The sequence below is a fragment of the Pelobates fuscus genome, chromosome 7 (assembly GCF_036172605.1).
Source record: "Pelobates fuscus isolate aPelFus1 chromosome 7, aPelFus1.pri, whole genome shotgun sequence".
Classification (NCBI taxonomy): domain Eukaryota; kingdom Metazoa; phylum Chordata; class Amphibia; order Anura; family Pelobatidae; genus Pelobates; species Pelobates fuscus.
The window spans coordinates 115,119,660-115,144,121 of record NC_086323.1 but is presented as its reverse complement, the minus strand read 5'-3'; the positions used below and the strand labels follow the sequence as shown (position 1 = coordinate 115,144,121).

Here is a 24,462-nt window from a genome sequence, read left to right as displayed (position 1 = left end):
CAAATAAACTTGCCTGCACCACACAAGCTACACGTTGTGGTGGAATGGGTGTTGCCCCGGCTTTTTCGTTACGGCGAGTACTATTTTCTTTTGTATGCATCTACTTACCAAGTTAACACTTAAGCTGACTTGAAAGCTCTTTACTAGTACTAGTACCTTGAATTAGTGTCAGAACATTAAAGGACCTCTATAGAGCCAGGAAAACAAACTCGTTTTCCTGGCTCTATAGGGTCTTTAGGTCCCCCCCCACCCTCAGGGTCCCTCTCCCGCCAGGCTGAAGGGGGAAGAAGGGGTTAAACGCTTACCTTTCTGCAGCGCCGGGCTCCTTTGGCGCTGGGGACTCTCCACCCTCTTCCGACAAGAGCCACGCGCGCATTCAGTCAGTCCATAGGAAAGCATTTCTCAATGCTTTCCTATGGACGTTGGCGTCTTCTCACTGTGAAAATCACAGTGAGAAGCGTGGAAGCGCCTCTAGTGGCTGTCAATGAGAGAGCCACTAGAGGCTGGATTAACCCTAGTGTAAACATAGCAGTTTCTCTGAAACTGCTATGTTTACAACTGCAGGGTTAACCCTAGATGGACCTGGCACCCAGACCACTTCATTGAGCTGAACTAACACCTCCTCGTTAACCAGTAACACTAATTATTGGAGCTATAACTACAATATAATATGGCACAATTGATAACATAAAAAATACACGTGTGCGCAATATCTGAAATATTTGTTTCACATACAGTGCAATGTCTGACTTGGCACCTATTAGCATCACAACTGCTGGTGACTGTCTTTAACTTGTGATGTAATCAAAAAAGCCACAAAAAGCTACTTTTTTTTTTGTTAACTGCCTATCATGTTCGTAATGGCAAGAAAAAAAAATAAGATCTCCAGTTAGTACTCGTTTTAAGTTAAAGGCGTTGAAACAGCTTTGTCTCATTGAAATGGTTATAGTATTTGCAGTCCCCTGGCCACCGTCCTTTCATATAGTGAATAATGCTATATGAGAGTCCCCAGCAGGACTAATGTGCTTGAGCAGCAGTGGGCCACGGTTGCTGGCTGAGAGTGTCAGCTGACATTTTCCAGCTTATCACAGCTACCTATTGCTGGTATTAATTTGTATGACTTAAAAAGTGTGTAATCTTCCTGACTCAGTCCTTGCTCCATGGTTTAACATTGAAGGGGGGGAAGCGTTTGGAGATGCCAAGCACTGTAACCAATTCAATGAGATGAAATGGTTATAGTGCCTACAGTGTACCTTCTAATAATGTGTTGCTTTTTTGTTTTGTTTTTTCTTTGATGACTTTTGTCATCTTGTTTTGTACAGGACTGGGTGAATAAAACTGTGCTGGACGATTTTCAGGATGATTTTGTGGTAGATCTTGATCAGACTCTTGAAGGGTGAGTATTTAATATGACCACTGACTTTTAGTAGAAACCTTCAAAGTGGAACTGACACTTAAGAATTTATACTATGCACTGTTTTTTTGTTTTTGTTTTAAGTTTTTTGTTTGTTGTTGTTTAATTTCGCCTTTTATCTGAATGGTTTCTCTATGCCGACTGCCAGGTGCACAGGACAGAGCTTATAGCAATGAGTAACGGGGCGGTACCTTGGAGGCACCCATTTGCTAGATACAGAGGTGTATATTTCTACAGTTGATTTGATTTTTGCACCTTACATATATATATATTTGTTAAATGTATGGATAAGTAAACATAATATAATATAGAAAAAAAAATGGAATGTGAAAGTTTCCCTAAAGGCAATGTACGGATGTAATGTGCCTCCAGAAAGGATTTGGAAACATGTAACCAGAACATTCTACTTGTATTTAGCAGTTAATTTATTAGAACAATACCGATATAGATAGAAAGCCAAGATGATTGCTGTTGTGCAAAAGCAACCAAATGTTTGTGATATTTTTTAAATACATAAAGGACAGTGGGGTGAGCGGCAAGCATTAGAGCAAGGATAGACAACCTTCGGCACTCCAGATTTTGTGCACTACATCTTTTATAACGCTCTTACAGCCATTCCTGGCAAGCATCAAGGGCTATGTAGTCCATCACATCTGGGGTGCTGAAGATTGCCTACCCCTGTATTAGAGTATTAATAGCATATTAACTTGCAATTAGTGTAATTATACATTGCTTATTGTGCAGTGAAAACGCCCCAGTTAAAACAAAAAACAAAGTAGTTGATGGATTGCACACAAATGTGCTGAATTAACTTACTATGTAACTATGGATTAGCTATACTTATGTTTTACTTTTGTGAGAGCAAGAATATCTGCAGTTGAGTTGTAGGATTTATGCTCATGATGTGAAGGAATACTGGTGATATTCTAAACATTACACATACCACATCCTTAAAAACTTTCCTTTGCCTTAGACTAAATCTTCTTTCTTCCAGTCTAAATATATGACCTTGTATCCTATGTAAAGTCCTGTTTGTGAATAGATTTCCACGCAATGGTTTGTATAATGTTATCATATCTCCTCGGAGGCAAAGTTTTTCTAAACTAAACTGAGCTACGCCCTGCAGGGTATTCGTAATTCATCTTTACATTGTAAGCATAGTTATGCATGCATTGTTTGTTTACCTGCTTAAAGATTGTTTCCTTCTGCAGAAACTTCCTATTCCCAGTAAAAGCCATGTACAATCTTGATGAAGACGAAAGTCAGGGTGGGATTGTCATCAACCTCTTACCTCTTCTCTCTCAGGAATGTTTGACTAGAGGAACAGCACAAGAAACCAATAAAGAACGGTTAGTACAGCTGCACTTCACAGAAAATTAGTTTGGCAACCATTAACATGTTCACTGTTTATGTGGAACACGAATGGTGGCCAATATGTATGAGTAAACTAAGAATAAATGGATAAATGGCACCCAACTTCACGTTTCATCACTTGTTTGTGAATAAACAGCATCAAGTACGGAAAGTTGTTTTTTTTTAACCTATTTTTTTTGTGTTTGGTCCTTTATAGTCCTTACAGAATACATGTGCTTCTCCTCAACACCTAGTCTTGAGTGCAATATGATTGTTTGTTTCGTTACAAATATAGTTTTGTCACCCAAGCATTGTGAGAAAGTGATCACATACCCAGAACTTATATGGATTGTTCGTGTCAATGACTATTTGAAACCTAGGCAGCATTTACAGTTGCACTGGAGCCCAAAGTATCCCTGTAATACTGCCCTAAATATGTACATGACACAACATCTTTGATTCTTTTTCTAGTGTTAAACTTATTACACTGTCAAAAGTAGTGTTGCTACAAATAACAATTTACTGCTAAAGTTATCTATTATCCAAAAATGAAGTCCTAGTTTTGGGTCATCCACAGGTTTACTTGACGTTCACCCCGGAATGTGAATGTTAACCAATGATTGGCTAGTCACAAAGTGCTTAAATAAATTCTATAGGAAAGACGTAAATAATAAGTAAAATGTATCAGTAGTCCTTTAAGCAATGATGAGGATTAAAATAGCATAGATGAAGGAGAAATTGTGTCAAAAACCGCAATATGTAGAAGGAAATGACAGCAGGCGGTGAAGGCAGTTTGCAGTTTCATTTCACATTGTTCAATATTTAATGAAATATGTAATTATGTATGTTTGTACTTGGTGCAATGTAAAACATTTTAGTAGTGCATTGCATAGAAGGAATATTTCTACATTTAGTTTTTTTTTCTTTACAGACTTGTATCTCCTATCTGCCTATCTCCATTTTTCCGACTTCTGCGGCTATGCATAGAAGACCAACATGATGGGAATCTGGAGGAAATTGATGCTTTGTTAGGTACTAATGTTAAATGAGAACACACCCCTACTAATTATTTCTGACTTAGTCCTTGTGCTTGATCCAATGCCACGTAATATTAAACATGATTATTTGAAAATACAGTGGTTGTAGGGAATTGACAAACAAATGGAAGTATAAAACAGTTGAAAAATATCAGTAGCTAGTTGGCGAAATTATCCGTGTAGACTTTTTTTACCCTAAATTTTGCAACCAAAGTAATTTGGCATTTATATCTCTCCAACAGGCTTGACACAACTGTTATGTATGCCCAAGCAAAATTATAGTAATATGTATAATTGTAATATAGTAAAACCTGCCTATAATGTATCTGTCCCTCAATGACACTGGAAGGCAAAGAAATAAATAAAAATAATGTAACGAGCGCCCAGAGCTCCCATAAAACCAATAAAGAGTTGGGGAATGCGATATGTGGTGCTTATCAAATGGTTTTCAAGAACTGCTTCAGCTGCAATTCTTGACATCCCTGTTAACATTGCTAGAAAGACTCCACCTATCTAGGCAGGACACTGATCTATAAATGAAGAACAAAAATAAAATGGATCCATATCAGTATTTTTCTGGCCTAGACAGGCAGGGACCTGGCTTTCTAATAGTTCGTTATTGTTACTTGTATTTGCATCTCTGGCTCCCATGCATCCTGGAAGCCGTAGGCAACTCTCAGGTTTGTTTTCCCAGGTGAAATGTTTGACAACTGCAACAAATTCCAAGTGGGAAATAGAGAGGAGAGTGGATTATTTTTCAAACTAAATTAAAGGAATAGCACACCCTTTGATCCAAAGTGAAAGGTGAAAGGAACATAATATGTTTCAACTATCCAGTTTCAAAAGGCCATAAGATTCCTACAATTATATATAGAGTGATGCTTCATTGACACTTTTAAATTACATTTCTAAATAATATGTAGTTACACTCACAAATTTATCTAAAATTTGGTTTATTAGAACAATACATCATTTTTCCTACTTACTGAATGCTAATCATTGTGAGTTTAAATGATTCATAAATGTCTGTCTCTCCTCCAGGTTGCCCATTGTATCTGACAGACCTGGAGGTAACTGAAAAACTAGAGTCTCACTCTAAGCAAGAGCGTGAGTTTCTCTGTACACTTCTCTTCTTTGCTCTCAATTGGTGCCGAGAGGTAAGCACAAAACTTTAAATACCAGTTTTTGTTTCTTTCTTGTGAGGAGAGAGAGAGAACTTATTATAATGTGTTCTTCTCAGGTTGTGAATGCTTTCTGTAAGCAAAAGAATGCTGAAATGAAAGGAAAGGTGTTGACACGGTTACAGAATATTACATGGCTGCAATCAATCCTAGAGAAATGTCTAGCAGGTAGAAGCCTTTAAAAAGTTATTCATGCTCTTTAGTATATATTTATAACAGAATTTGTATGTTGTGTTGTGTTGTTAAAATGAAATCCGTTCGTAAATATTGTGTGAAAATAATTATGAATTTGTAATATTATTTTCTATGTCGCTCCTTTACACAATATTGGTGCTGTCCAGTAATATCCCATCTGTTTTACTCCTTTTTGCAGTGTCTCCTGGGTTAATTCCTCCACTTGCAAACTTTGACTTAGATCCTCATGAGGGGATCCCATCTTACACACCAGCCACCACTGCAAAAAAGGCAAAAAAAGGTATCAGATATGTAGTATACACCTTACAAGACATTGGGGAAAACTAGTATTTACTTAGTGGTACTAAAACTACATATTGCTTTCTAAAATTTAAATATCAAAGGGACAAAGATCATAAAAAGTTGTCTGCAACAACAGAGATAATAATTATTATTATTATTATTATTAATCAGTTTTAAATGTGGGTGTCTCAGATACCTAAAATGTTATATATATATATATATATATATATATATATATATATATATATATATATATATATATATATATGCTGTCCTGAGGAAAGTCCCACACTGGGTCGGAAACGTCAACCTGTTTTGGCATCACTTTGTGCACTTTAACATGGGCACATTTTAACCACAAAGGAATAAACACTACGTTTTAAACAGAGACCGTGAGTCTATTATTAATTGTTTTGTAACTACCCGTCTGGCACCGGGCATTTATATTTTTGAAACTGTGAACATTTGAGTCTGTGTGCAGAGAACTAACTCAATTTACTATATATATATATATATATATATATATATATATATATATATATATATATACATGTTTTCATGAACAATCTTTAAACATTACAAAGCTGAAAGATGAAGCCACAGAGCATGTGCAGGGTTTAATCGTGTGTGTGTTTTTATTTGCTTTTGTATTATGCATCCATGTTACAATGCTGTCCACTATTAAGGATTAATAAATGTGTATTGATTTGTAAGAATACCCCTTTCTGAGATATTGCCTTTGAGCTGATATCAGCAAGGTGAATTGTTAGTGTAGGACTCGCCTAAAAGGTTTACCTTGACGTAACAGGTGAGCTTACACTTTAATGGCCATTTTAGTGGTTCTAAAAACCACTGGTATTTAAATCTTCATAAGGCTTTGGGAGTTATGTTGTTCTAAGAAATAAATGTAACCTGATTATTAATCTGTAAAGAGAGAGACTTTATCTGCAGTGTCTTTATGAACTTACAAGGTAATCAATAATTTTTTTCTTCAGTTGCATGTGTATTTCTTGTGGAGTCACTGATGCAATTGTACCTCCTAATTTGTTATATTGTAGGAAAAAAGCGAACATCAGCAGAAAGTAAAAACTCATCTGCAGACAGCTCTCAAATAGAAGAACAACAGGAATGTGAGTCGTCAGAAGTAGACAAAACACTGGTGGAGAAGGTACACGCTTTACCATCTGTTACAATAGTGACTGGTCTAATTATTGGTGTTTTATAGGTTTAATTGGTGGCTAGTGCTAGAAGCCCCTTAGAACTCCATACCCACTTCTTTTTCCCATTGGTCTAGTGAGAGAATGGCATAGCTGCGTTCTGAACAGCTATTGCTATCTGCTCCTTCCAAATGAACATTTTGTATGACACTTTGGGTCCAGACAGAATTTAAGTACACGAAGATGGAGCAGGAAAGAAGAAACTGTGACTCGTAGATCGCAACTATGATTTATTATACTGGAGCTGCATCTCAGTCAGCCTGGATTACCTTGGATTTTATTACATCTGTGTTTGACTGCAAGTTTGTTCATCTTGTTTGGACAATTTGCGCTTAGTCATTTACAGAGAATTTACTTGATGGGATGGGACTCTGTTATGAAGTGATGCTATGTACCCCTGTAACAAAAATGACAAGCACCTCAAACACCCTGTTGGGGGAAGACGTTGGTTTGTCTTAATATCAGTTATTTTCCTGAAACAGTCTTAATTATATTTTCTCCCATCCATTGGTATCGCATTGGTCTACAATGTAACAAAAACAAATGATCAAACCATTATTTGACACCTAGGAGGGTTTAGGAAGTGGTTTATCCAGACTGTATTGTAATCTGCATATCATGAAAAGTATCTCTGGATACATTCAAGGTATATGTGAGTGGTAAAAACTCAGGATAAATACTGCACATAACTCCAAAATTTCAGGGCAGTGAATCAAACTTTTGAATGTGTCTAATGTGATTGGTGTTATTAAACAATTTTTCCCTTTATTTTAAAATTGTACTCACTCGCAGGAGAAAGAAGATAGCAATAAACCGACAGTCAACCTTAACAACTACCGTGCCTACTTTCGTGAGCTAGATTTGGAAGTGTTCACAGTTCTTCAATGTGGTCTCCTCACTCGATCCATTTTGGACTCAGAGTTGCACACAAAGGTAAATCATTGGCAGTAGAAGCTTGTCATTCACTGAGGTGTGAACTGTTGTGAATTAAACGTGAATTTAAAAGTTTAGACCACAATAGGAAAACTGGTAAAAAAAAATAAAAATAAATCTCCCCCATGAGGAAGGCTATTGCCGAAACCTCGGGGTTGCTGTATCTCCTGCTCTGGGTTAGTATGCCCATGTTATTTTGGGTATCTGGGTTATTTTATTGAGCACTTATCTTTCAATTTAATATGTACAATAGGTATGTCATTCTTCATTTGCATGCCTTTATACACTGTTTGCACTCTACTTGTACTATTTTTTTAATCAAATTTCTATTTAATAAAATCTTTTTTATGTGCAAGATTAACTTGGTGTGCTTTGGATTTTTCGATATTGTATGCATGCTTCTTTTGGATTTGTCTGCTAACTGTGAGATGAATAAATTCTTTGATTTAAAAGTTTTTTTGTTTTGGTTATATAATACAGTTTTGCTTACCTTTTATAAAAAAAAAAAAAAAGAAATTACATTTGTTCCCTAAAGAAGAACACTTCCTATAGAAAAATCTTGGTGAAAAAATAGCACTTTGATATGATGTAACTTGGAAAGAGTTTGTATTCATCATATTTTAGGATCTGGTTTAGTATCTAGAAATGTTGTTTTTGGATATGTTTGTGGCCTAAAGATTGTACGTGTCCTCCAATAACTGTTTCAGGCTACTGAAGTGGTGCAATTGGGTCCCACAGAACTGGTTTTTCTCTTGGAGGATCTGTCTAGGAAGATGGAACATATGCTCACATCAGGAGCAAAGAGAGCAACATTCTTAAAGGTACAGCAATGTGTGGAAGGCGGCTGAAGAGATAAAACATTTTTTTTCAAAGTGATGGAAATACTACTTTTCTTCCTAATGTGGTGAAAGACTAAGGCTGACAAGTTCACTATGTTTTCCTGGATACATATCACTCATACCTGCTGATCATTAGAATATGAAAAGTTTTGTCCTTTAGCATGTGGCATCTATATGCTGAAATATGGAAGGCAATTACTATATCAAGGAGGGAGCCCAGAGGTAAAGACTTGTATATCCTGCAGGGGAGCAGGTTTTATATGCTGCATATCCGCATGATGAAGTGACATTGTGTGCAATGCTAGTAATGATTAATAAGAAAGGAAAGAATTCACATAAACTTTACTTTTCATTTTCCTTATTTCTCCCGAAATCCCCAGTTCTGTTTCTGTCTCTTACATACATGGTGAAGCTTCGAAGATTTTTATTTTTTTTAAAAAATTATTTTATCTTGAGTCAAGTAATTGTTTCCTAATTCCCCTGTGTGGTACAACGTAGAGTGCAGGTTATCAAAAAGGCTTAAAGGACGACTATAGTGCCCTGAGGGTGCCCCCACCCTCAGGGTCCCACTCCCGTGGCGCTGAAGGGGGAGGAAGGGGTTAATCTGGGACTCTCCTCTCTCTTTTGACATCTCTGGCTGAATGTGCATGCGCGGCAAGAGCCGCGCGCGCATTCAGCCAGTCTCGTAGGAAAGCATTCTCAATGCTTTCCTAGGGACGCTGGCGTCTTCTCACAGTGAGAAGCGCGGAAGCGCCTCTAGCGGCTGTCAATGAGACAGCCACTAGCGGCTGGATTAACCCATAGGTATACATAGCAGTTTCTCTGAAACTGCTTTGTTTACAGCAAAAAGGGTTAAACCTAGCAGGACCTGGCACCCAGACCACTTCATTAAGCTGAAGTGGTCTGGGTGCCCATAGTGGTCCTTTAATGGGACAGTTTAATCCCCCAAATCACTTCATCTTAAGGAAGTGCTGCTTCTCCAGCATTGCAAACGAAAATAGCGTTGGTTCTGTGACAGCCAGTCACTAGGGACCTTCGACAGAAATAGGTTCAGCAATTGAATATATTTGACATCTGGCTAATGCCAGATCCAAATGTATATCCAGTGCTTCTCTATGAGAAGCTTAGCATTCAGTAGTTCTCGTAGAAGATCACTGGATTGGCAAATTGTAGCAATTGCACTGCATGCACTATATATTTGCATTGTTTCTGTGATCATGGTAGAGGTTTTCACAGAAGATTGGGCTGCAATTAATAATCTCTCTGATTTATATTACAGGTGAATATAATGCCTTATTTAGTATTTTTTTTTTTGTCAGTTTAAGCAACACATCTATTAATTTTAATTATAGTGTTCTTTAAAGGATGGCACAATTATTCCTTCTGGAGTTTTAACAAAGCCTAATATTCTGGCTTTTGACAATAGCACTGTACATGGTTCATCTCACAGCAATCTGGGCATCTTTAAGGTTAATGTACATGTATTAAGAACTTGTGACATATAACGTGTGTATACTATGAAAGCATAATTGTATCTGTTAGTGTGGAATTTGTGTGAATACTTATGTGCATGTATGTGTATTATTTGAGTGTGTATAGATATATATATATGTTTGAAGGTATGTTGATGTGGAAATGCAGGGATGCATTTGAATAAAGGATATGTTAATTTGAAGGTAATTGTGTATTTGTTTGGCTTGTCATTCTGTATTAATGAAGGGCTGTATATGTGTGTAGCATGAGTGTGAGGTAGGTATGTTTAACCCTTGGTGTGGTGTAAAAGCAGGGCTTGATATTTTGATCTCGTTTTGAAATGTTTAAGATCATGGTCATTTTTTAGTTACACACATCAATCTTATAGAATTTTCTTCTTTATTTTTTTTTCTCAAGATGAAAGGAAACAAATATGTTGGCTTTTCAAAACTACAGCAGCGGACCGCAGAAGAACTGGCTCAGATAGTCGTAAATCTACTAAACTCACTCTGCAACCATGTGGAAAATATGCACAACTACTTCCAGGTGAGCAAACATAATGCACTGAGACAAACACAGTTATTCATATAGTGCCAACATTTTCCACGGCAATTTAGAAATAATTAAACAAGACAAACATTTCATGCCAACAAAACCCGTTTGACATATGGAAACAGTAGGTGAAGAAGACCTTGTTCAAATTAGGTCACAGTCTACAGAAGCACAACTATGTTTTTTTTTTTTTTTTTTTTTTGGTATCTGTGTTTGGTAAAGGTTATGCTTCCCTTCAGACCAGGGGTTTCAAAAAGTTAGATCTCCAGATGTTTTTAAACTACAACTTCCATGATGCTTTGGCATTCTAAAAGAATCCTAAAAGCATCATGGGAGCTGTAGTTTTACAACATCTGGGGAATTTACCTTTTGGGCACCCCTGCTTTAGACCATCATGGATATGTTTATTTGTTGAGCTCTTAGATTTTCAAACATTAGCAATGAAACTCGAATGATAAACTATATCTTAGAGGGGCATACCACAGTAAACCAATTCAATTGTAGGACTGGGGTACCTTCAGATCTTTCTCAATCTGTCAAAATTAAAGATTAAACTGATCTTGATTATTTTACAGGCACTACTGGCAGAAAACCATGGTGTAGTAGACGCTCCAGGCATCGATGTAAAGGAACATCAGTATATGTCCTCTTGTTATCAGTTGCTGTTGCAGGTGTTCCATACACTATTTGCTTGGTTAGTTTTGTTACTTGAAATATTTTTTTTCTGAATTCACTGGCGAGTTGATTGTAGATTGCAGAATAAATGCTACTGTGTAACATTTCCTTCCTTCAGGAGTGGATTTTCTCAGCATGACAACCGCAAATTGCTGAAGTCTGCACTCGGTGTGTTGGCTGGCCGGTTTAAAGAGATGGACGCAGAGCTGACATTGGAGGAACTCATCAGGTAAGTCTATTAAAATAGTTGCAAGAGTATAATCATATACTGTTAAAGGGAAACTCCAGTGCCAGGAAAACAATCAGTTTTCCTGGCACTGGAGGGTCCCTCTCCCTCCCACCCCCAAACCCCCAGTTACTGAAGGGGTGAAAACCCCTTCAGTCACTTTCCTGAGGCAGCGGCGATGTCCCTCGTCGCTGCCTCCTCCTCCGCGCCGCTCCTCCCTGTGATTCCGTCGGCCGGTGGGCGAGACTGATCCCGCCCACCGGCCGAGGAGACCTAATGCGCATGCGCGGCAATGCCGCGCATGCGCATTAGCGCTCCCCATAGGAAAGCATTGAAAAAGATTTTAAATGCTTTCCTATGGGGAAATGAGCGACGATGGAGGTCCTCACACAGCGTGAGGACGTCCAGCGACGCTCTAGCAAGAAAAATCCTTGCTATAAATCAGGAAGTTACCTCTAGTGGCTGTCTAGTAGACAACCACTAGAGGTGGAGTTAACCCTGCAAGGTAATTATTGCAGTTTATAAAAAAACTGCAATAATTACACTTGCAGGGTTAGGAGTAGTGGGAGCAGAAGTGGTCTGGGTGCCTGGAGTGTCCCTTTAAATAGGGTTAATACATTTTTATTTTTGGAGGTATTTAATATAATTTGTTTACTGTCTTTTAGCCAAAGTTTCAACTACCTGAAGAATCTCCACAGCAGTACACCTTCATGTTCTTCTGCTTTAACCCTGATTCAGCTTCTTATTGTTCTCTCAGAGAAAGCAAATTCTTCTCAGTACCGAGAGAAAATAGGTTTGTGTTGTGTTTTACCTTTGATTCTTTTGGAGGTTCTCTTTGGTGTCATTAGTTATGGTACATTAAATTGCATCTTCCATCTGCTTGTGCTTTTTATCCTACCATTCTAATTCCAAATTTGTTTTTGTGGTTTTTTTTAATAGCTTCACTGGCAAAAGGTTTCCTCTGCCAGTCTTGGATCCAAACCAACGGAGAGCGTGAAAAGGGCATCCGATTTAATGAGTCTCTTCAAAGCATTCTCTGGTGAGAGAGTAACCACTGACACATGAGCACAGAAACTATGCAACTGTCTCTCTCTAAAAACAAATCTTGTCCTTAAAACCTCCAGATCGTGGTTTTCTATTCAGGTTTTTTCCCATCGCTCTTGATCCACTAGTTTGTTTTATATTTTTTATTAAACATTTGACCCACATTGCCATTTATAGTACTCTACTATTAGCATAAACAGCAATGTATACATTTAAAGATATTATATTGTATTTAACCAACTATTTGACTGAGTCATTATTTTTGCTACTCTTGATTTAGCTATCCTTTGCCTGGAGAGAGAGACCTTTTACCTCTTTTTTTTTTTTTTTTTTTTTTTTACCTTAATATATATCTGTAGGATATTGCCATTTTATCATGGTAATTTAGTAGTATGATTTGTTAATTATACATTTCAGTATTTACCTTGATAATACAGAAGAAGTCTTGAAAGCAGTGGAAGACATCTGTGGGGTTGGAGTCCCAGAACTTGTAAATGCATCTAAGGATGGAGCATCATCTACATATCCTACTCTCACTAGGTAACCTTGTGCGTTTCTTGTGCACCCCAGTGAATAAAATTCACTGTATAACCTCTGTTTTACTCCTTCAGTCATATTTTGGATTCTCTCTGTTGAAGACACTTATTATTTTGTTGCCATCAAATAAAGTTCCTTATTGAGGGAAATCGTGTACTTTTAAAGCCTGTCTAATCGCAGGTATCTGGGATGTCAAGGTAAATTATTGCCGACTGCTTCAATGTTGTACATGATCATACATCTTGGCATGTGTGTGTGGGATTTTTTTAAGTAGTGAACAATTATAATTAGATTAGGGTTGCACCATCTTTAGAGAGGGGGCCAGATGACTGATTACATTTTTACCAGGGGCTATGGTCAATGATGGTTTTGCTTGAATCTGGGAGATTACCTTTATGATATCTGGTTCCTGACTGCTGGATGAAATCTGTAGAATTCCTAGAAGATTTTCATCTTCTCTCGTCATCTCTCGCAATTTTGCCTATGCTTCACCTCCCACATGTCCTTCTTTTCTTTCTCCCTATCCCCTTTTCACACTCCTCCATGTGTCTTTCCACATCTACCCATTTTACAGTGGCAGGCCACTCCAAGCAGCATTCCTGGAAGTCGTCCGCTTTCTGCGCCGGGCTGCTGGTCTTGTCTCAATCATTCACACAAGCATCTCTGCATATGAGCAAAGAGCATGGGATGTGAGGACAATCCCACCTCTCATCCTTCACACACATTGCCAAGCTGTTAAGGAACAGGTTGGTGATGTGTGTGAGGTAAAGATCTATTGCCAGATCACATGTGAATGAGGCTGACATCAATGTGTTTCCATTGGCTGACTGGGGTGAATTAATTTTCTTTGACGACAGGCGCATATGTTCACTTTTATTTATTACTGGTATTTATAAAGCGCCAACAGATTCCGCAGCGCTGTACAACATAAAGACACATACACACACGGTATATTCAGGTTATCTGTACACAGAGCTATAACTCTCTCTCTATATACACACACGGTATATTCATGTTGTCAGTACACAGAGCTATAACTCTCTCTCTATATATCTATTATTATTGCCATTCATATAGCTTGTCGCTACTCCTTATTTTGTACGCTGGGGGCATTGGGCCAGTGGTCAAGCATTAACTAGATGGATTTACCCATGGAATGGGTGTTGTGCACCCCTAAATGAGATGGTTTTATAAAAAGTATACTTGGATTTTAACACATTTTTTGTGTATTCTATATTACAAATTCCACTTTTTCTGCTAGCTTGGCCTGCACAATATGGAGTACCTGGATTGAGTGTATCTTTTCATTTAGTGCACACTTGTAGCTTTGGAGAAAACCCTGATTTATAAAAGTATATATAAAATGGTCTAGATTTCCTCTTTTTTTAAATTTTTTATTATTTACTCATAACATCTATGAATATTCGTTGCTACTTGCAGGCAAACTTTTGGTGTTTTTTTCCGTGTACTGATGGATAAGCTGGAGAAATGTGTGAGGAACTTCCCTGTCGGAAAGACTTCCGACAGTCATCAGGTACAGTTTATTGAAAACTTTATGCATAAAGTATGACACAGATGGGAAAACATCTAAAATTATAAAACAGTTTGACTACTTAGAGTGGGAGCGCTGGCGCACTGCTGCCATCATACCCACTACAGCACATGGGATATAAATTTTTTATATATTTGTCAATACAGTGGTAACTGTGGAAAACTGACATGGAAAATTACAATTGCAGTCCAGAATAGCTGAACGCGAGAATTCAGCTATGTTGGCCTAAGATTTGCAATTCTGTTTTAGGCTGTTCTCCTTAGTTTGTAGTTTAAGGAATAAAACTAATTCAACTGAGAACTAAATTCATAGTAAATTGAGTTTTCTATGAATCTTGGCTTCATGTAAATTTTGTGTTTCTATTTATGATGTAGGATAAATGCTCCAATTATTAAGTTTCTCTGAAATTTGTATCCTAGATTCATACTGAACAGCTGCTGCGCTGGAACCTGGCTGTGAGAGATTTCCATATTCTTGTTAATTTGGTTAAGGTAAGTTCTTGTCTCCACCATAAAGAGCATCTGACTATCTTACAAAAAGAATACAAGCTGTACATACTTTAAAAGAAACAGAACGAGAGAATGAGAGTTTAGAGAGAGGACCAAAGGAAAAAGTTAAACTGGACATTGTGGGAAATAGAGAAGGAAATTGCAAATTTTAGGCCAAATAGTTAAGCCAAAAGGAAGTGGGAGAGCAGGAAATCCCTCGCACAGAGAGAATACAGGATGCTGAAATGGAAGTTAAGCTAGCACGTTGGCGCCAATAGAGTTTGACAAGCAAGGACAATCACAGCAGACAGGGTGTTACAACAGTGTAAGACCTACAGACATCCAAGAATGATGATACTGGACAGAACACTAAAGAGGTTAACAAAATCCAGTCAATGTGTTCAGTAAATTATCTTATTGAAGGATATCTGAGGCTCACACTCTTACATTAATTTCTCATCAGGGAAAACTTTCAGATATGTTAAAGGGCCTTTATTTTTTCTGGCTGTACTACTCTCCCAATGACACTACATGTAATTGACATTGGTGTCATTATTGCAGTGGTTAGAGGACATTTTGATCTGCTCCTTCGAGAGAAAACAAAAGTAATTTTATTTGATAACCTAGAATTTTCTGAATTGGTTATTGGAGGGCATTGGCAAGAGCAAAATATTATTTGGTGTCCTGTCTTAATCATTATGTATGCAGTGCTCAGAACTGTCCTCGTATTACCCTACATTCATTCGACTGCTTAACATCAACTTTGCTCACACATTCATCAACTTAATTCCTACCAATTTCTTTGTTGTTCTGAAGGACCAAACATATTTTTTATTCCTGTTGTGATCAATTGTTGTGCTATACTTTATTGTCTTGGTTTTACCTTCACACCGAATATCAACCTGTACAGACAGCATCCAAATGGGTTACAATTCTGCACCTTTCTCTTTCTCCAGGTGTTTGACAGCAGACCTGTATTAGGCATTTGTCTTAAGGTAAGAATATGTTGGAAAAGGTTTATTGCAGATTTGTAATTTGTTGCAAAGTAATAAAGCCAGAGAAAGAGTTACATGGGCTACAAAACCATTACATCTTAATTTAGTGGTTTTGGTGTATAGATGCTGCCCCCTTTCTTTGGCAGCGTAAAACATTGTCATTTCTGAAAAATGACCGTGTTTACATTTGTCAGAGAATATGCCTCTAGTGGCCATCAGGCTGGCAGCCACTAGAGGTACTGCTTCCTTAAGACCTGTGAAAATTGAAGGTCTTCAAATTCAGCATCATCACATAACACTAAATGTGTCTAGTGCATCTAATAGAGAAGCACTGGATTGGTAGGAAATGATAATTTCACACCAATCACAGTAGGCCACAATGTCTCTCTATGAGAGTTGGGTTAGACCAAGCTCATCAAGGAGGATGATCTCAGAGGAGGTGGAGCAGCTGACAAAAGGAGACTCTATCAGCTCTGAATAACAGGTACCTTTTAAATGAAATAAAAAATTGCAATTGTCTTTAAAAGAAGGATCTATAATCTAAAGCAGTAAAGAAGCATATTCTTTATTTTTAACCTTAGAATTCCCTTTAAGTATTGTTATTAGTAGTGAATATAATCTAATATCTGTACAATCTACCTACCATTGGACAAATCATACCACATATTTTTCATACTGTTGAAGGAAAGCATATTGTTGGTTTTCACTCATATGCCGCTCTCAATAGACATTATTTGCTCTCTCATTTCTCATCAACTTCACAATATTAAGCAATGCGTGGAATCTACATTTGTTTTTGATCGGGGCTTATGATTTCCTTCTGCAATTGGATGTCTATATGCAGCATTCTAATTTTTTGTTTTCTGTTTTGCAGCATGGCCGCTTGTTCTTAGAAACATTCTTGAAGCTTGGGATGCCTGTACTTGATTTCTGTTTTAAAAAACATCGAGTGAGTAATAAAATTCTACTGGAGTTTATATATTTCTAAATAGAGAAAATTACTATTTCTGTTTTGATACATTACATAGACTAAGGTTTTTTGGAAAACAGTTTTTTTTTTTCTTCTTGAAAGACATAGTACTTTATAAAGAACTTGTACACACACATTTAAACATCCCTTGTGTTATTTCTGCTTTTGTTAATTAAAGGTACACTCAGCTACTCAAATGGGCAAACAAAATTAGAAATTGCTGTTTAGTAGATACACCCCAATGAATACACGCATTACGTATGCATTTTAATGCATGTATTTATTGGGGGTATATTTTGAAACAGTTTGCAAAAGCTGCAGTACTTATGAACTACAGTATGTGCAATTCCTCCCCTTTTTTCCCTAGAAGAGATGCGCACAAGCAGTACTATTCTGAGGTCTGATCTGCGGTATGCAGAAGGGAAGGCAGGTGCACTCAAGTAGAGCGCGCCTCCCACTTCCGTTAGCTCACGGAAGCTAATAGAGGCAGGAAGGGTCTGTTTCATTATTTATTCATAAAATGCTGAATTCTAACAGAAATCAGCACTTTTATAAACTGTCATTATTATTGGATGCCCCTCACCCATAAAGCACTCCATCCAGCTGGGTATGGAGTGGTAATTTAAATGTATCTTAGTTACAACACGCAATCATGCAGCCCGCCAGTCATAGGCACAACAAACGGCTTAGAAAGCAGTTGTTATTGATCAGAAGAGGTGACTGTTCATTATCCATAGGTCATCTGTTTATTTGTCTTGTTTGGGAAGCACTGGCTTCAGTGAGAGGCCTGCTTTACAGTGCTGATATTTGTGTTTAGTGGCTGACGATACAGACTTTTTTTTTGTTCTTAAAAAAACAAAAACAAAAAAAAACCTCTAACATGCTAGTAATATTTGGATATTCATCAAGCGGGTTTCCATAAACATTGGCAATGTAGTGTTCCGTAGTTACACGGACTGTGGCCTCATTAATATTTTTGAATAAGCTTTATTAAGCAAATTGTTTTATATTTTTGGATAAAGTTTCCAAATTATTTATCTACAAAAATTAACAAACTAATGTGGACTCCTGCAGTTAAATCATTTGAAAAGCTATCCAAAAATATGAAATCAAGGCCATTGTTTATGCTATTTTGATTTGAAATATTTTGGGAAGCCAATTACATGTGAGTGTTATATAACATTGTTATGGCAATTTAGGACACTAAATTTGTATGATTTCTTGGGTATTTTCACCAATCTCTCTCCCATTCAGAAGGTATTAATTCTTGGAGTATATATTATAAGAAACTCCAAGAATATCTACCAATAATTCTTGTCTCCTCAAGAGATCGTATTGCAAAGTTAAATCTATCCAGTTTATTCAGCACGTATCTAGGGGGCTCTTTCAAGTAACCTCCATTAAAGTGGCACTGTCAGCATCTGGGGACTTCGCAAAGGCATTGCCACTGGGGGTCTGATAGCCGGGCAAAGAGGTAAAGGTGCATCTTTGTCTGCTCCTCTTCAGCTCCTGGTGTTTCAGCGACAGGAGACGACTTCACTGCTGCATTCTTGCACTTGTACAAGAGTACAGCATTAAGGTCTATGAAGGACCCCGCAAGACCATGGGATCCTCCATAGAAGGAGCCTTTGCCCTGCAGCCATCACTGATGACTGCTGTTGGGATTGACACCGTAGTTCCGCCGAGAGTCAATTTCAACACAGTCAGAATTAGTATTTCTTAATGATTCTAGCTTTTTGAAATACAAGTTTTTGTTAAGTATTAGAATGGTCTTGAAACACGTAAGAAACATTTTGTTGGCATCTTGTTACTAAAAGAACAATTCTCACCCTTTAATTGTAGAATTTAATACTAATGACTTGGCCCATAATTATATGTTACTGTTCTTTTCTGCGGTGCTGTTTGTTAATTGTGAACAGCTTTTTGGGTGAATATCTGGCAACAGTAACAGAAGATGATTGGAGATTAGAGAATTCTTACACCGGCAAAACTATGCAATAGGTGACACAGTTTTGGTGAATGTACAGCTTTTACACAACTTCATGGTAATGCAATTGTGTATTATCTGTTAAAGTATGGCAATTGGCATTTGCAATATCTTTTAGCTTAACTAAAATATGTATTTATATAGTATTTTTGTTGTTGTACCCACATATGTATAAACAAAGGAAGAGCCTTATAGACTGCAATCTGTTTCTACTCAGAAAACAAAAACAAAAATGTTATTAAATAAATCTTACAGGACACTATAGTGCCAGCAAAACAAACTCATTTTCCTGGCACTATAGTGTTAATAGATGCCCCCCGCCCTCCTGCCGGGCTGTAGGGGGAGGAAGGGGATAAAGGCTTACCTCGGTGCTGGGGACTCTCCTCCCTCTTCTGCCGAATGCGCATGCGCGACAAGAGCCGTGCGCATTAAGTCAGTCCATAGGAAAGCATTCTCAAAAATCACAGTGAGAAGCGCGGAAGCGCCTCTAGCAGCTGTAAATGAGACAGCCACTAGAGGCTGGATTAACCCAATATGTAAACATAACAGTTTCTCTGAAACTGCTATGTTTACAGCAGGTAGGGTTAACTCTAGATGGACCTGGCACCCAGACACCTTCATTGAGCTGAAGTGGTCTGGGTGCCTATAGTGGTCCTTTAATTCAGACACAGGTATAATTGATCAAATGTGTCTGTTGCATTTTTATAATAAGCAAAGCAACTCTAAAATTATATTCTGCCTAAAACCTGTTTCTTCTGGTATATACTCCATGTCTCTCCAAATCCTTCTAATGAAATAAGAGTTCCGAAAGCATCTTTTTTGTCACATGTGTAGTAGATTTTGAATATTCATTTTATTGTTGACTTTCCCCTACTCTAATTGAAGCCTGTCTTGATTTTTAGAGTATTTATAATTTGCATTACTAATCTTTTTTTAATATTTCCATGAATTAGCAATGATTGTTAAGCAATAATACCACGCTAGTGCAAATCTCTTTGTATTTGTTCTTTCTCTTTGTTTTGTAATTTTGTTGAATTTCAAGTTATGTATTGTCCCAAACTGTTTTGTCTTGTGTAATTTGCAGGATGATGTGCAAAGCTTACTGAAAACCTTACAGTTAAGTACTAGGCAACTCCACCATATGTGTGGGCATTCCAAGGTAAGTAACAGGCAAATCTTGAGTAGTCCTAAATATATCTTCTTGAGCTTACTTAGTCTACATTGATCTTTCTTAAACCCTAAGTCGGGGCCCACTTTCGCCTTTCTATTCTATTTTCTATGGGTCCTTATTGGTTGGAGGAGACACATTACATTTATCAAACCCAAAACAACTATACTATACTCAATAGAGTATACTATGCTTAAAGCGACACTATGGGAACCCAGCCCACTTCTGCCCATTGGAGTGGTCTGGGTGCCAACTCCCACCACCCTTAACCCTGCAAGTGTAATTATTGCAGTTTTTATAAACTGCAATAATTACCTTGCAGGGTTAAGTCCTCCTCTAGTGGCTGTCTGTCACACAGCCACTAGAGGGACTTCCGTGTTCTTAGAACACGAAAAGTGTTTTAAACTACGCTGGACATCACGATATGCATGAGGGCCTCCAGCATCGCTGAAAGCCCCATAAGAAAGCATTGAATAATGCTTTCCTATAGGGAGGTCTAATGCGCGCGGCCATTGCCGCACATGCGCATTAGGTCTCCAGACGGCGGGGGAGGCGCGTGGGTGGAGCCTGACCCAGCACCGAGGGACATCGGCGCTGGATTCAAGTAAGTCATTGAAGGGGTTTTAACCCCTTCAGCAACATAAGATGGGGGGTGAAAGGGAGAGGGGCACTTCCGGGTCCTGCAGTGCCACGAAAACGGAAATGTTTTCCTGCACTGGAGAGTTCCTTTAATACTAACTAAACACCTGGTATTTTTTGTTGATGCATCTTTACAATCGTGTATTACTTTAGTCCCCTTTTCCAAGTATGCTGATCCGTATGTTTTATTTTTTTTTTACTATTGGTCTTGTATTATAAACGACAAGTTATCTACCTTCTCTTTTACGTTTTATAAATATGCGTGGAAGGTATAAAAACAGATTACCTAGTCCAGTGTATTTTAGGACTCAATTTTTGCTAACAATTATTTATGTTAATTTCACTAATCTGGTCTCTATCCAAGTGTACCTTTCCTTATATTGTTATACTTGACTTCTATATTAAAATAAAGTCAACATGATAAAAGTGAACTGTACAGGAAGTCTAACAAGTGAATGAATTTTCCAGATAAACCAGGATACTGGACTCACTAACCATGTTCCGCTACTAAAGAAGACCTTGGAGTTGTTTGTTTATAGGGTGAAAGCTATGCTTGTTCTCAACAACAGTCAGGAAGCTTTCTGGCTTGGAAATCTCAAAAACAGAGACTTGCAGGTGAGCAATAGACAGGCAATGCGTATACATTGACATATCAGGATAAGGAAAATCCAGGATAATAAGGAAACCAAAAGAAGAAAATTTGCCTAGTAAACAAATGTCTTGCAATATCACACAGCTGTTATTATCTATCATATTGCTGTTCCATCTGATCTGTTAAATATACTTTTTTCATAACTAAATGCCTAACAGTACACAGACGCAACAGTTTAATAATATTAAGTATAGTTTAATTAATAGTTTCCAAATTGAGCTTTCTTTCTAAAAACACCTTGGACACAACTGGGTAATCCCTTAATCATGGACTGGTAGGGGGTACTTGTGGACTGGGTTGGGAACCACTGACCTAAAAAGGTATGTTTTTTTTAACACACCAACTATCCCATTCCACTTGTGTGCTAACATTAAAAGCAGCCAAGAAAATAAACAAATCCTTTTCATGCTTGAATAAAAGCACATCCTAACATAATGCATGCCCACATGCAGACAGGACATTACACATAACACACATACCTTCCTCACAGGGGGCAAATATAATGGACATTTATTATAATACACAATGACATACTCATCACAACACATGCCAGACTATACAAACCTCCACCCACGCACGTCTCTCGTTTAGCTACTTACTAGCCAATCAGAACACAAAAGAACTAGCAACTCAATCTTTAAATCACAGTCACCTGCACAAAGAACACACACTTGTTAATCAGCCACCATGTTCTTGTAATAATACTTTGGTGTTGTTGATAGGCTGCATAGAGCCAGTACACCACTCAGTCACCACCACATACCTACACTTCATGATCCTGTTGCTCCATTTGGATATTTAAAATCAACTCACTCAAGATATAAATTAAAGAACAAAAGGTGTTACCTGCGCATTAGCCCAAATCTTTATGCATATTTAAATAAATGGAGGTTATTTAGAAACTCCAATTGCCATTAGATGTAAGCCCACCTGCCACATCAAGGCAAACCTCTTAGGTGGGTCCTCCACTAATAATTCAGCCTACAGGGAGGGGTATTTTTCTAAATCCCTACATACCTGTTACCCCTCAATAGGTACCAAATTGGGTGTGTGGCAGCATTGTAACATTACAAAATTAAGTGGTTTTACCAACAGTCATTACTTCGTCCTCCCAGTTGATTATGCACTGTGTGACCTCATTGTACTGTATAGTACTTTACAAGTTCTTCATTGTCCCCTGTCCATTCCCTAGTTACATTTCAATAAACACAGCTATAAAAGTGCATTTGCTCATTTAAGGCTATGCAGTCTAATGCAAAACCAAAAGTCATGTGCTTGACGACGACTGATATAAAACCCTAAAACCATCAATATTGTAAATATTGCATGCATTTTCTAAACATTCCAATATGCTATTTTGAAAATAATTAGTTAATCGATTAGATACCCATAAATGAATGACAAACACAATTTTACACTAGGTTTTTTATAACCTACAAATCCAATATATTTTTAAAGCTGTAGATAAAAAATATTTTCAATAAAGAAAAAATTATTACTAGTTAGTATTTGTGTTCAGTAAAAGTTTTATGTAATCTTAGCAGAAACAAAGAAATGATCATATAATAGTATCAGAGGAGTAGATTTGTACTCCAGTCAGGCTATTTAAAGATATCCATAGTACAAAAAAAGACTTGAAGAGCTTAGTGCAACATGGTCTGTGTCTTCATACTCGACATGTGTTGGGTGTGGTATTCACCTGACAAATCGTTTGGGTATTTTTTTCTCTTTGTCAAGACAACTTATTTATTTATTTTTTTGCATAGTCTCTGTAGCTGTATTTATACTTTTTTATACTCATGGTTTGTTTTTTTGTTTTGTTTGTCTTGATCTAAGGGTGAGGAGATCCTCTCACAGCAGTCTCAAGGCAGTGGGACTGAAGAGGAGCAAGAGTCCCAGATGCCCGCAGATGAAGAAGATGCAGAAGAGGTACCAGATAATAGTTTTATGTTGTGATGCTTAATGTAATAATTTTTCTATGATAACTTGCTTTCCAAAATAATTATATGAAAAGCCATCTTTGTGTAAAATAGACAATTTTTATAATATTATGTAAAATAAGGGATTTTCTAAACGTGTGTTACAAAACATAATTTTAACCATGCCTTTTTGTAGGAGGAAGACAATGAAAAAAGTGACAAGGAAATGGAAGAAGAGGACGAGAATGAAGAGGAAGATTCTGATTAAAAACAGTGGACTGTTTATTGATTGCCGATAGTCTGCTTCATCGCAGTCTGTAAAATGAGATATGATGGATTGCCTAGCACACACCAAAGACAATTCAAAAGGACTTATAATATTAAAAAAAAAAAAAAACTTTATGTATATTGCACACTACAAGTGTTAGACAATTAAACTGTAATTCATATTATTAAATGTTTATTTTTTCCCATGTGCATCCAACAGCTGTGAGTTGTCTCCTTTCTGACTTGTAACCTAGTATGTGTTTAGGTTGAGCAATTCACATAAGACATCTGACATAAAACAGTGGCTTATACATCAATATTAACACACCATGTATGTCATGTTGTAATAGGATTTGCCCTAGTCTCTAGTTATTACACAACTACTTGTTTTCTTATACAAGTCTTAAAGAAACACTCTAGACACATAAAGCACTCAAGATTATTGTCTGGAGTCTGTAATTTTTTTTTTGTCCGTTTATAAATTTTCTATTTAAATTGGCTTTTTTATAACCGATGGACTGCAACACTAATCAATCAGATAGCCAGTGAGGTTTTCTTCCACTTCTCTTAGTTACATATAGTTAGCAGAAGCGTCAGGCATGTTTGGATAGAGCACACCTGCCTTGCCCTTCTCAAGGAGCAGAGATGAGAAGACTCTAATAGGTTTATACCCAGGCACAGACTGAAAAAACGAAAGGGCTTGTAAAGGCTGCAGACAGGAGGTATGCTGCTTTGGCAAGCTTTTTTTCTTAATGGAGTGTTAGTAGAGAGTTCCTTTAACTCTGTAATACTAGGATTTTGCACCACAAGAACAGTTGTATTTAACTTGTTCATGTATGAAAGGACTGGGTAAAGTAATACAATAAA

At 37.3% G+C, this 24,462-nt stretch overlaps 1 protein-coding gene across 1 annotated transcript in view; it reads left to right on the top strand.

Moving 5' to 3' along the window:
• FANCD2 (FA complementation group D2) overlaps positions 1 to 23,723 on the top strand; it is a 60,685-nt gene extending 36,962 nt beyond the window's left edge. The window contains exons 22-44 of the mRNA XM_063426460.1: positions 1,323 to 1,396; positions 2,626 to 2,763; positions 3,699 to 3,799; positions 4,846 to 4,961; positions 5,045 to 5,153; positions 5,359 to 5,460; positions 6,521 to 6,630; positions 7,472 to 7,612; positions 8,320 to 8,433; positions 10,342 to 10,470; positions 11,052 to 11,170; positions 11,270 to 11,380; positions 12,043 to 12,170; positions 12,317 to 12,416; positions 12,839 to 12,961; positions 14,399 to 14,492; positions 14,930 to 15,001; positions 15,955 to 15,993; positions 16,868 to 16,942; positions 20,035 to 20,109; positions 21,226 to 21,372; positions 23,246 to 23,338; positions 23,525 to 23,723. Coding sequence (XP_063282530.1) covers positions 1,323 to 1,396; positions 2,626 to 2,763; positions 3,699 to 3,799; positions 4,846 to 4,961; positions 5,045 to 5,153; positions 5,359 to 5,460; positions 6,521 to 6,630; positions 7,472 to 7,612; positions 8,320 to 8,433; positions 10,342 to 10,470; positions 11,052 to 11,170; positions 11,270 to 11,380; positions 12,043 to 12,170; positions 12,317 to 12,416; positions 12,839 to 12,961; positions 14,399 to 14,492; positions 14,930 to 15,001; positions 15,955 to 15,993; positions 16,868 to 16,942; positions 20,035 to 20,109; positions 21,226 to 21,372; positions 23,246 to 23,338; positions 23,525 to 23,596 — 2,382 coding nt within the window. The 3' untranslated portion in view covers positions 23,597 to 23,723. The remainder of the gene's footprint in view (positions 1 to 1,322; positions 1,397 to 2,625; positions 2,764 to 3,698; positions 3,800 to 4,845; positions 4,962 to 5,044; positions 5,154 to 5,358; positions 5,461 to 6,520; positions 6,631 to 7,471; positions 7,613 to 8,319; positions 8,434 to 10,341; positions 10,471 to 11,051; positions 11,171 to 11,269; positions 11,381 to 12,042; positions 12,171 to 12,316; positions 12,417 to 12,838; positions 12,962 to 14,398; positions 14,493 to 14,929; positions 15,002 to 15,954; positions 15,994 to 16,867; positions 16,943 to 20,034; positions 20,110 to 21,225; positions 21,373 to 23,245; positions 23,339 to 23,524) is intronic.
• Positions 23,724 to 24,462: the final 739 nt, after the last annotated feature.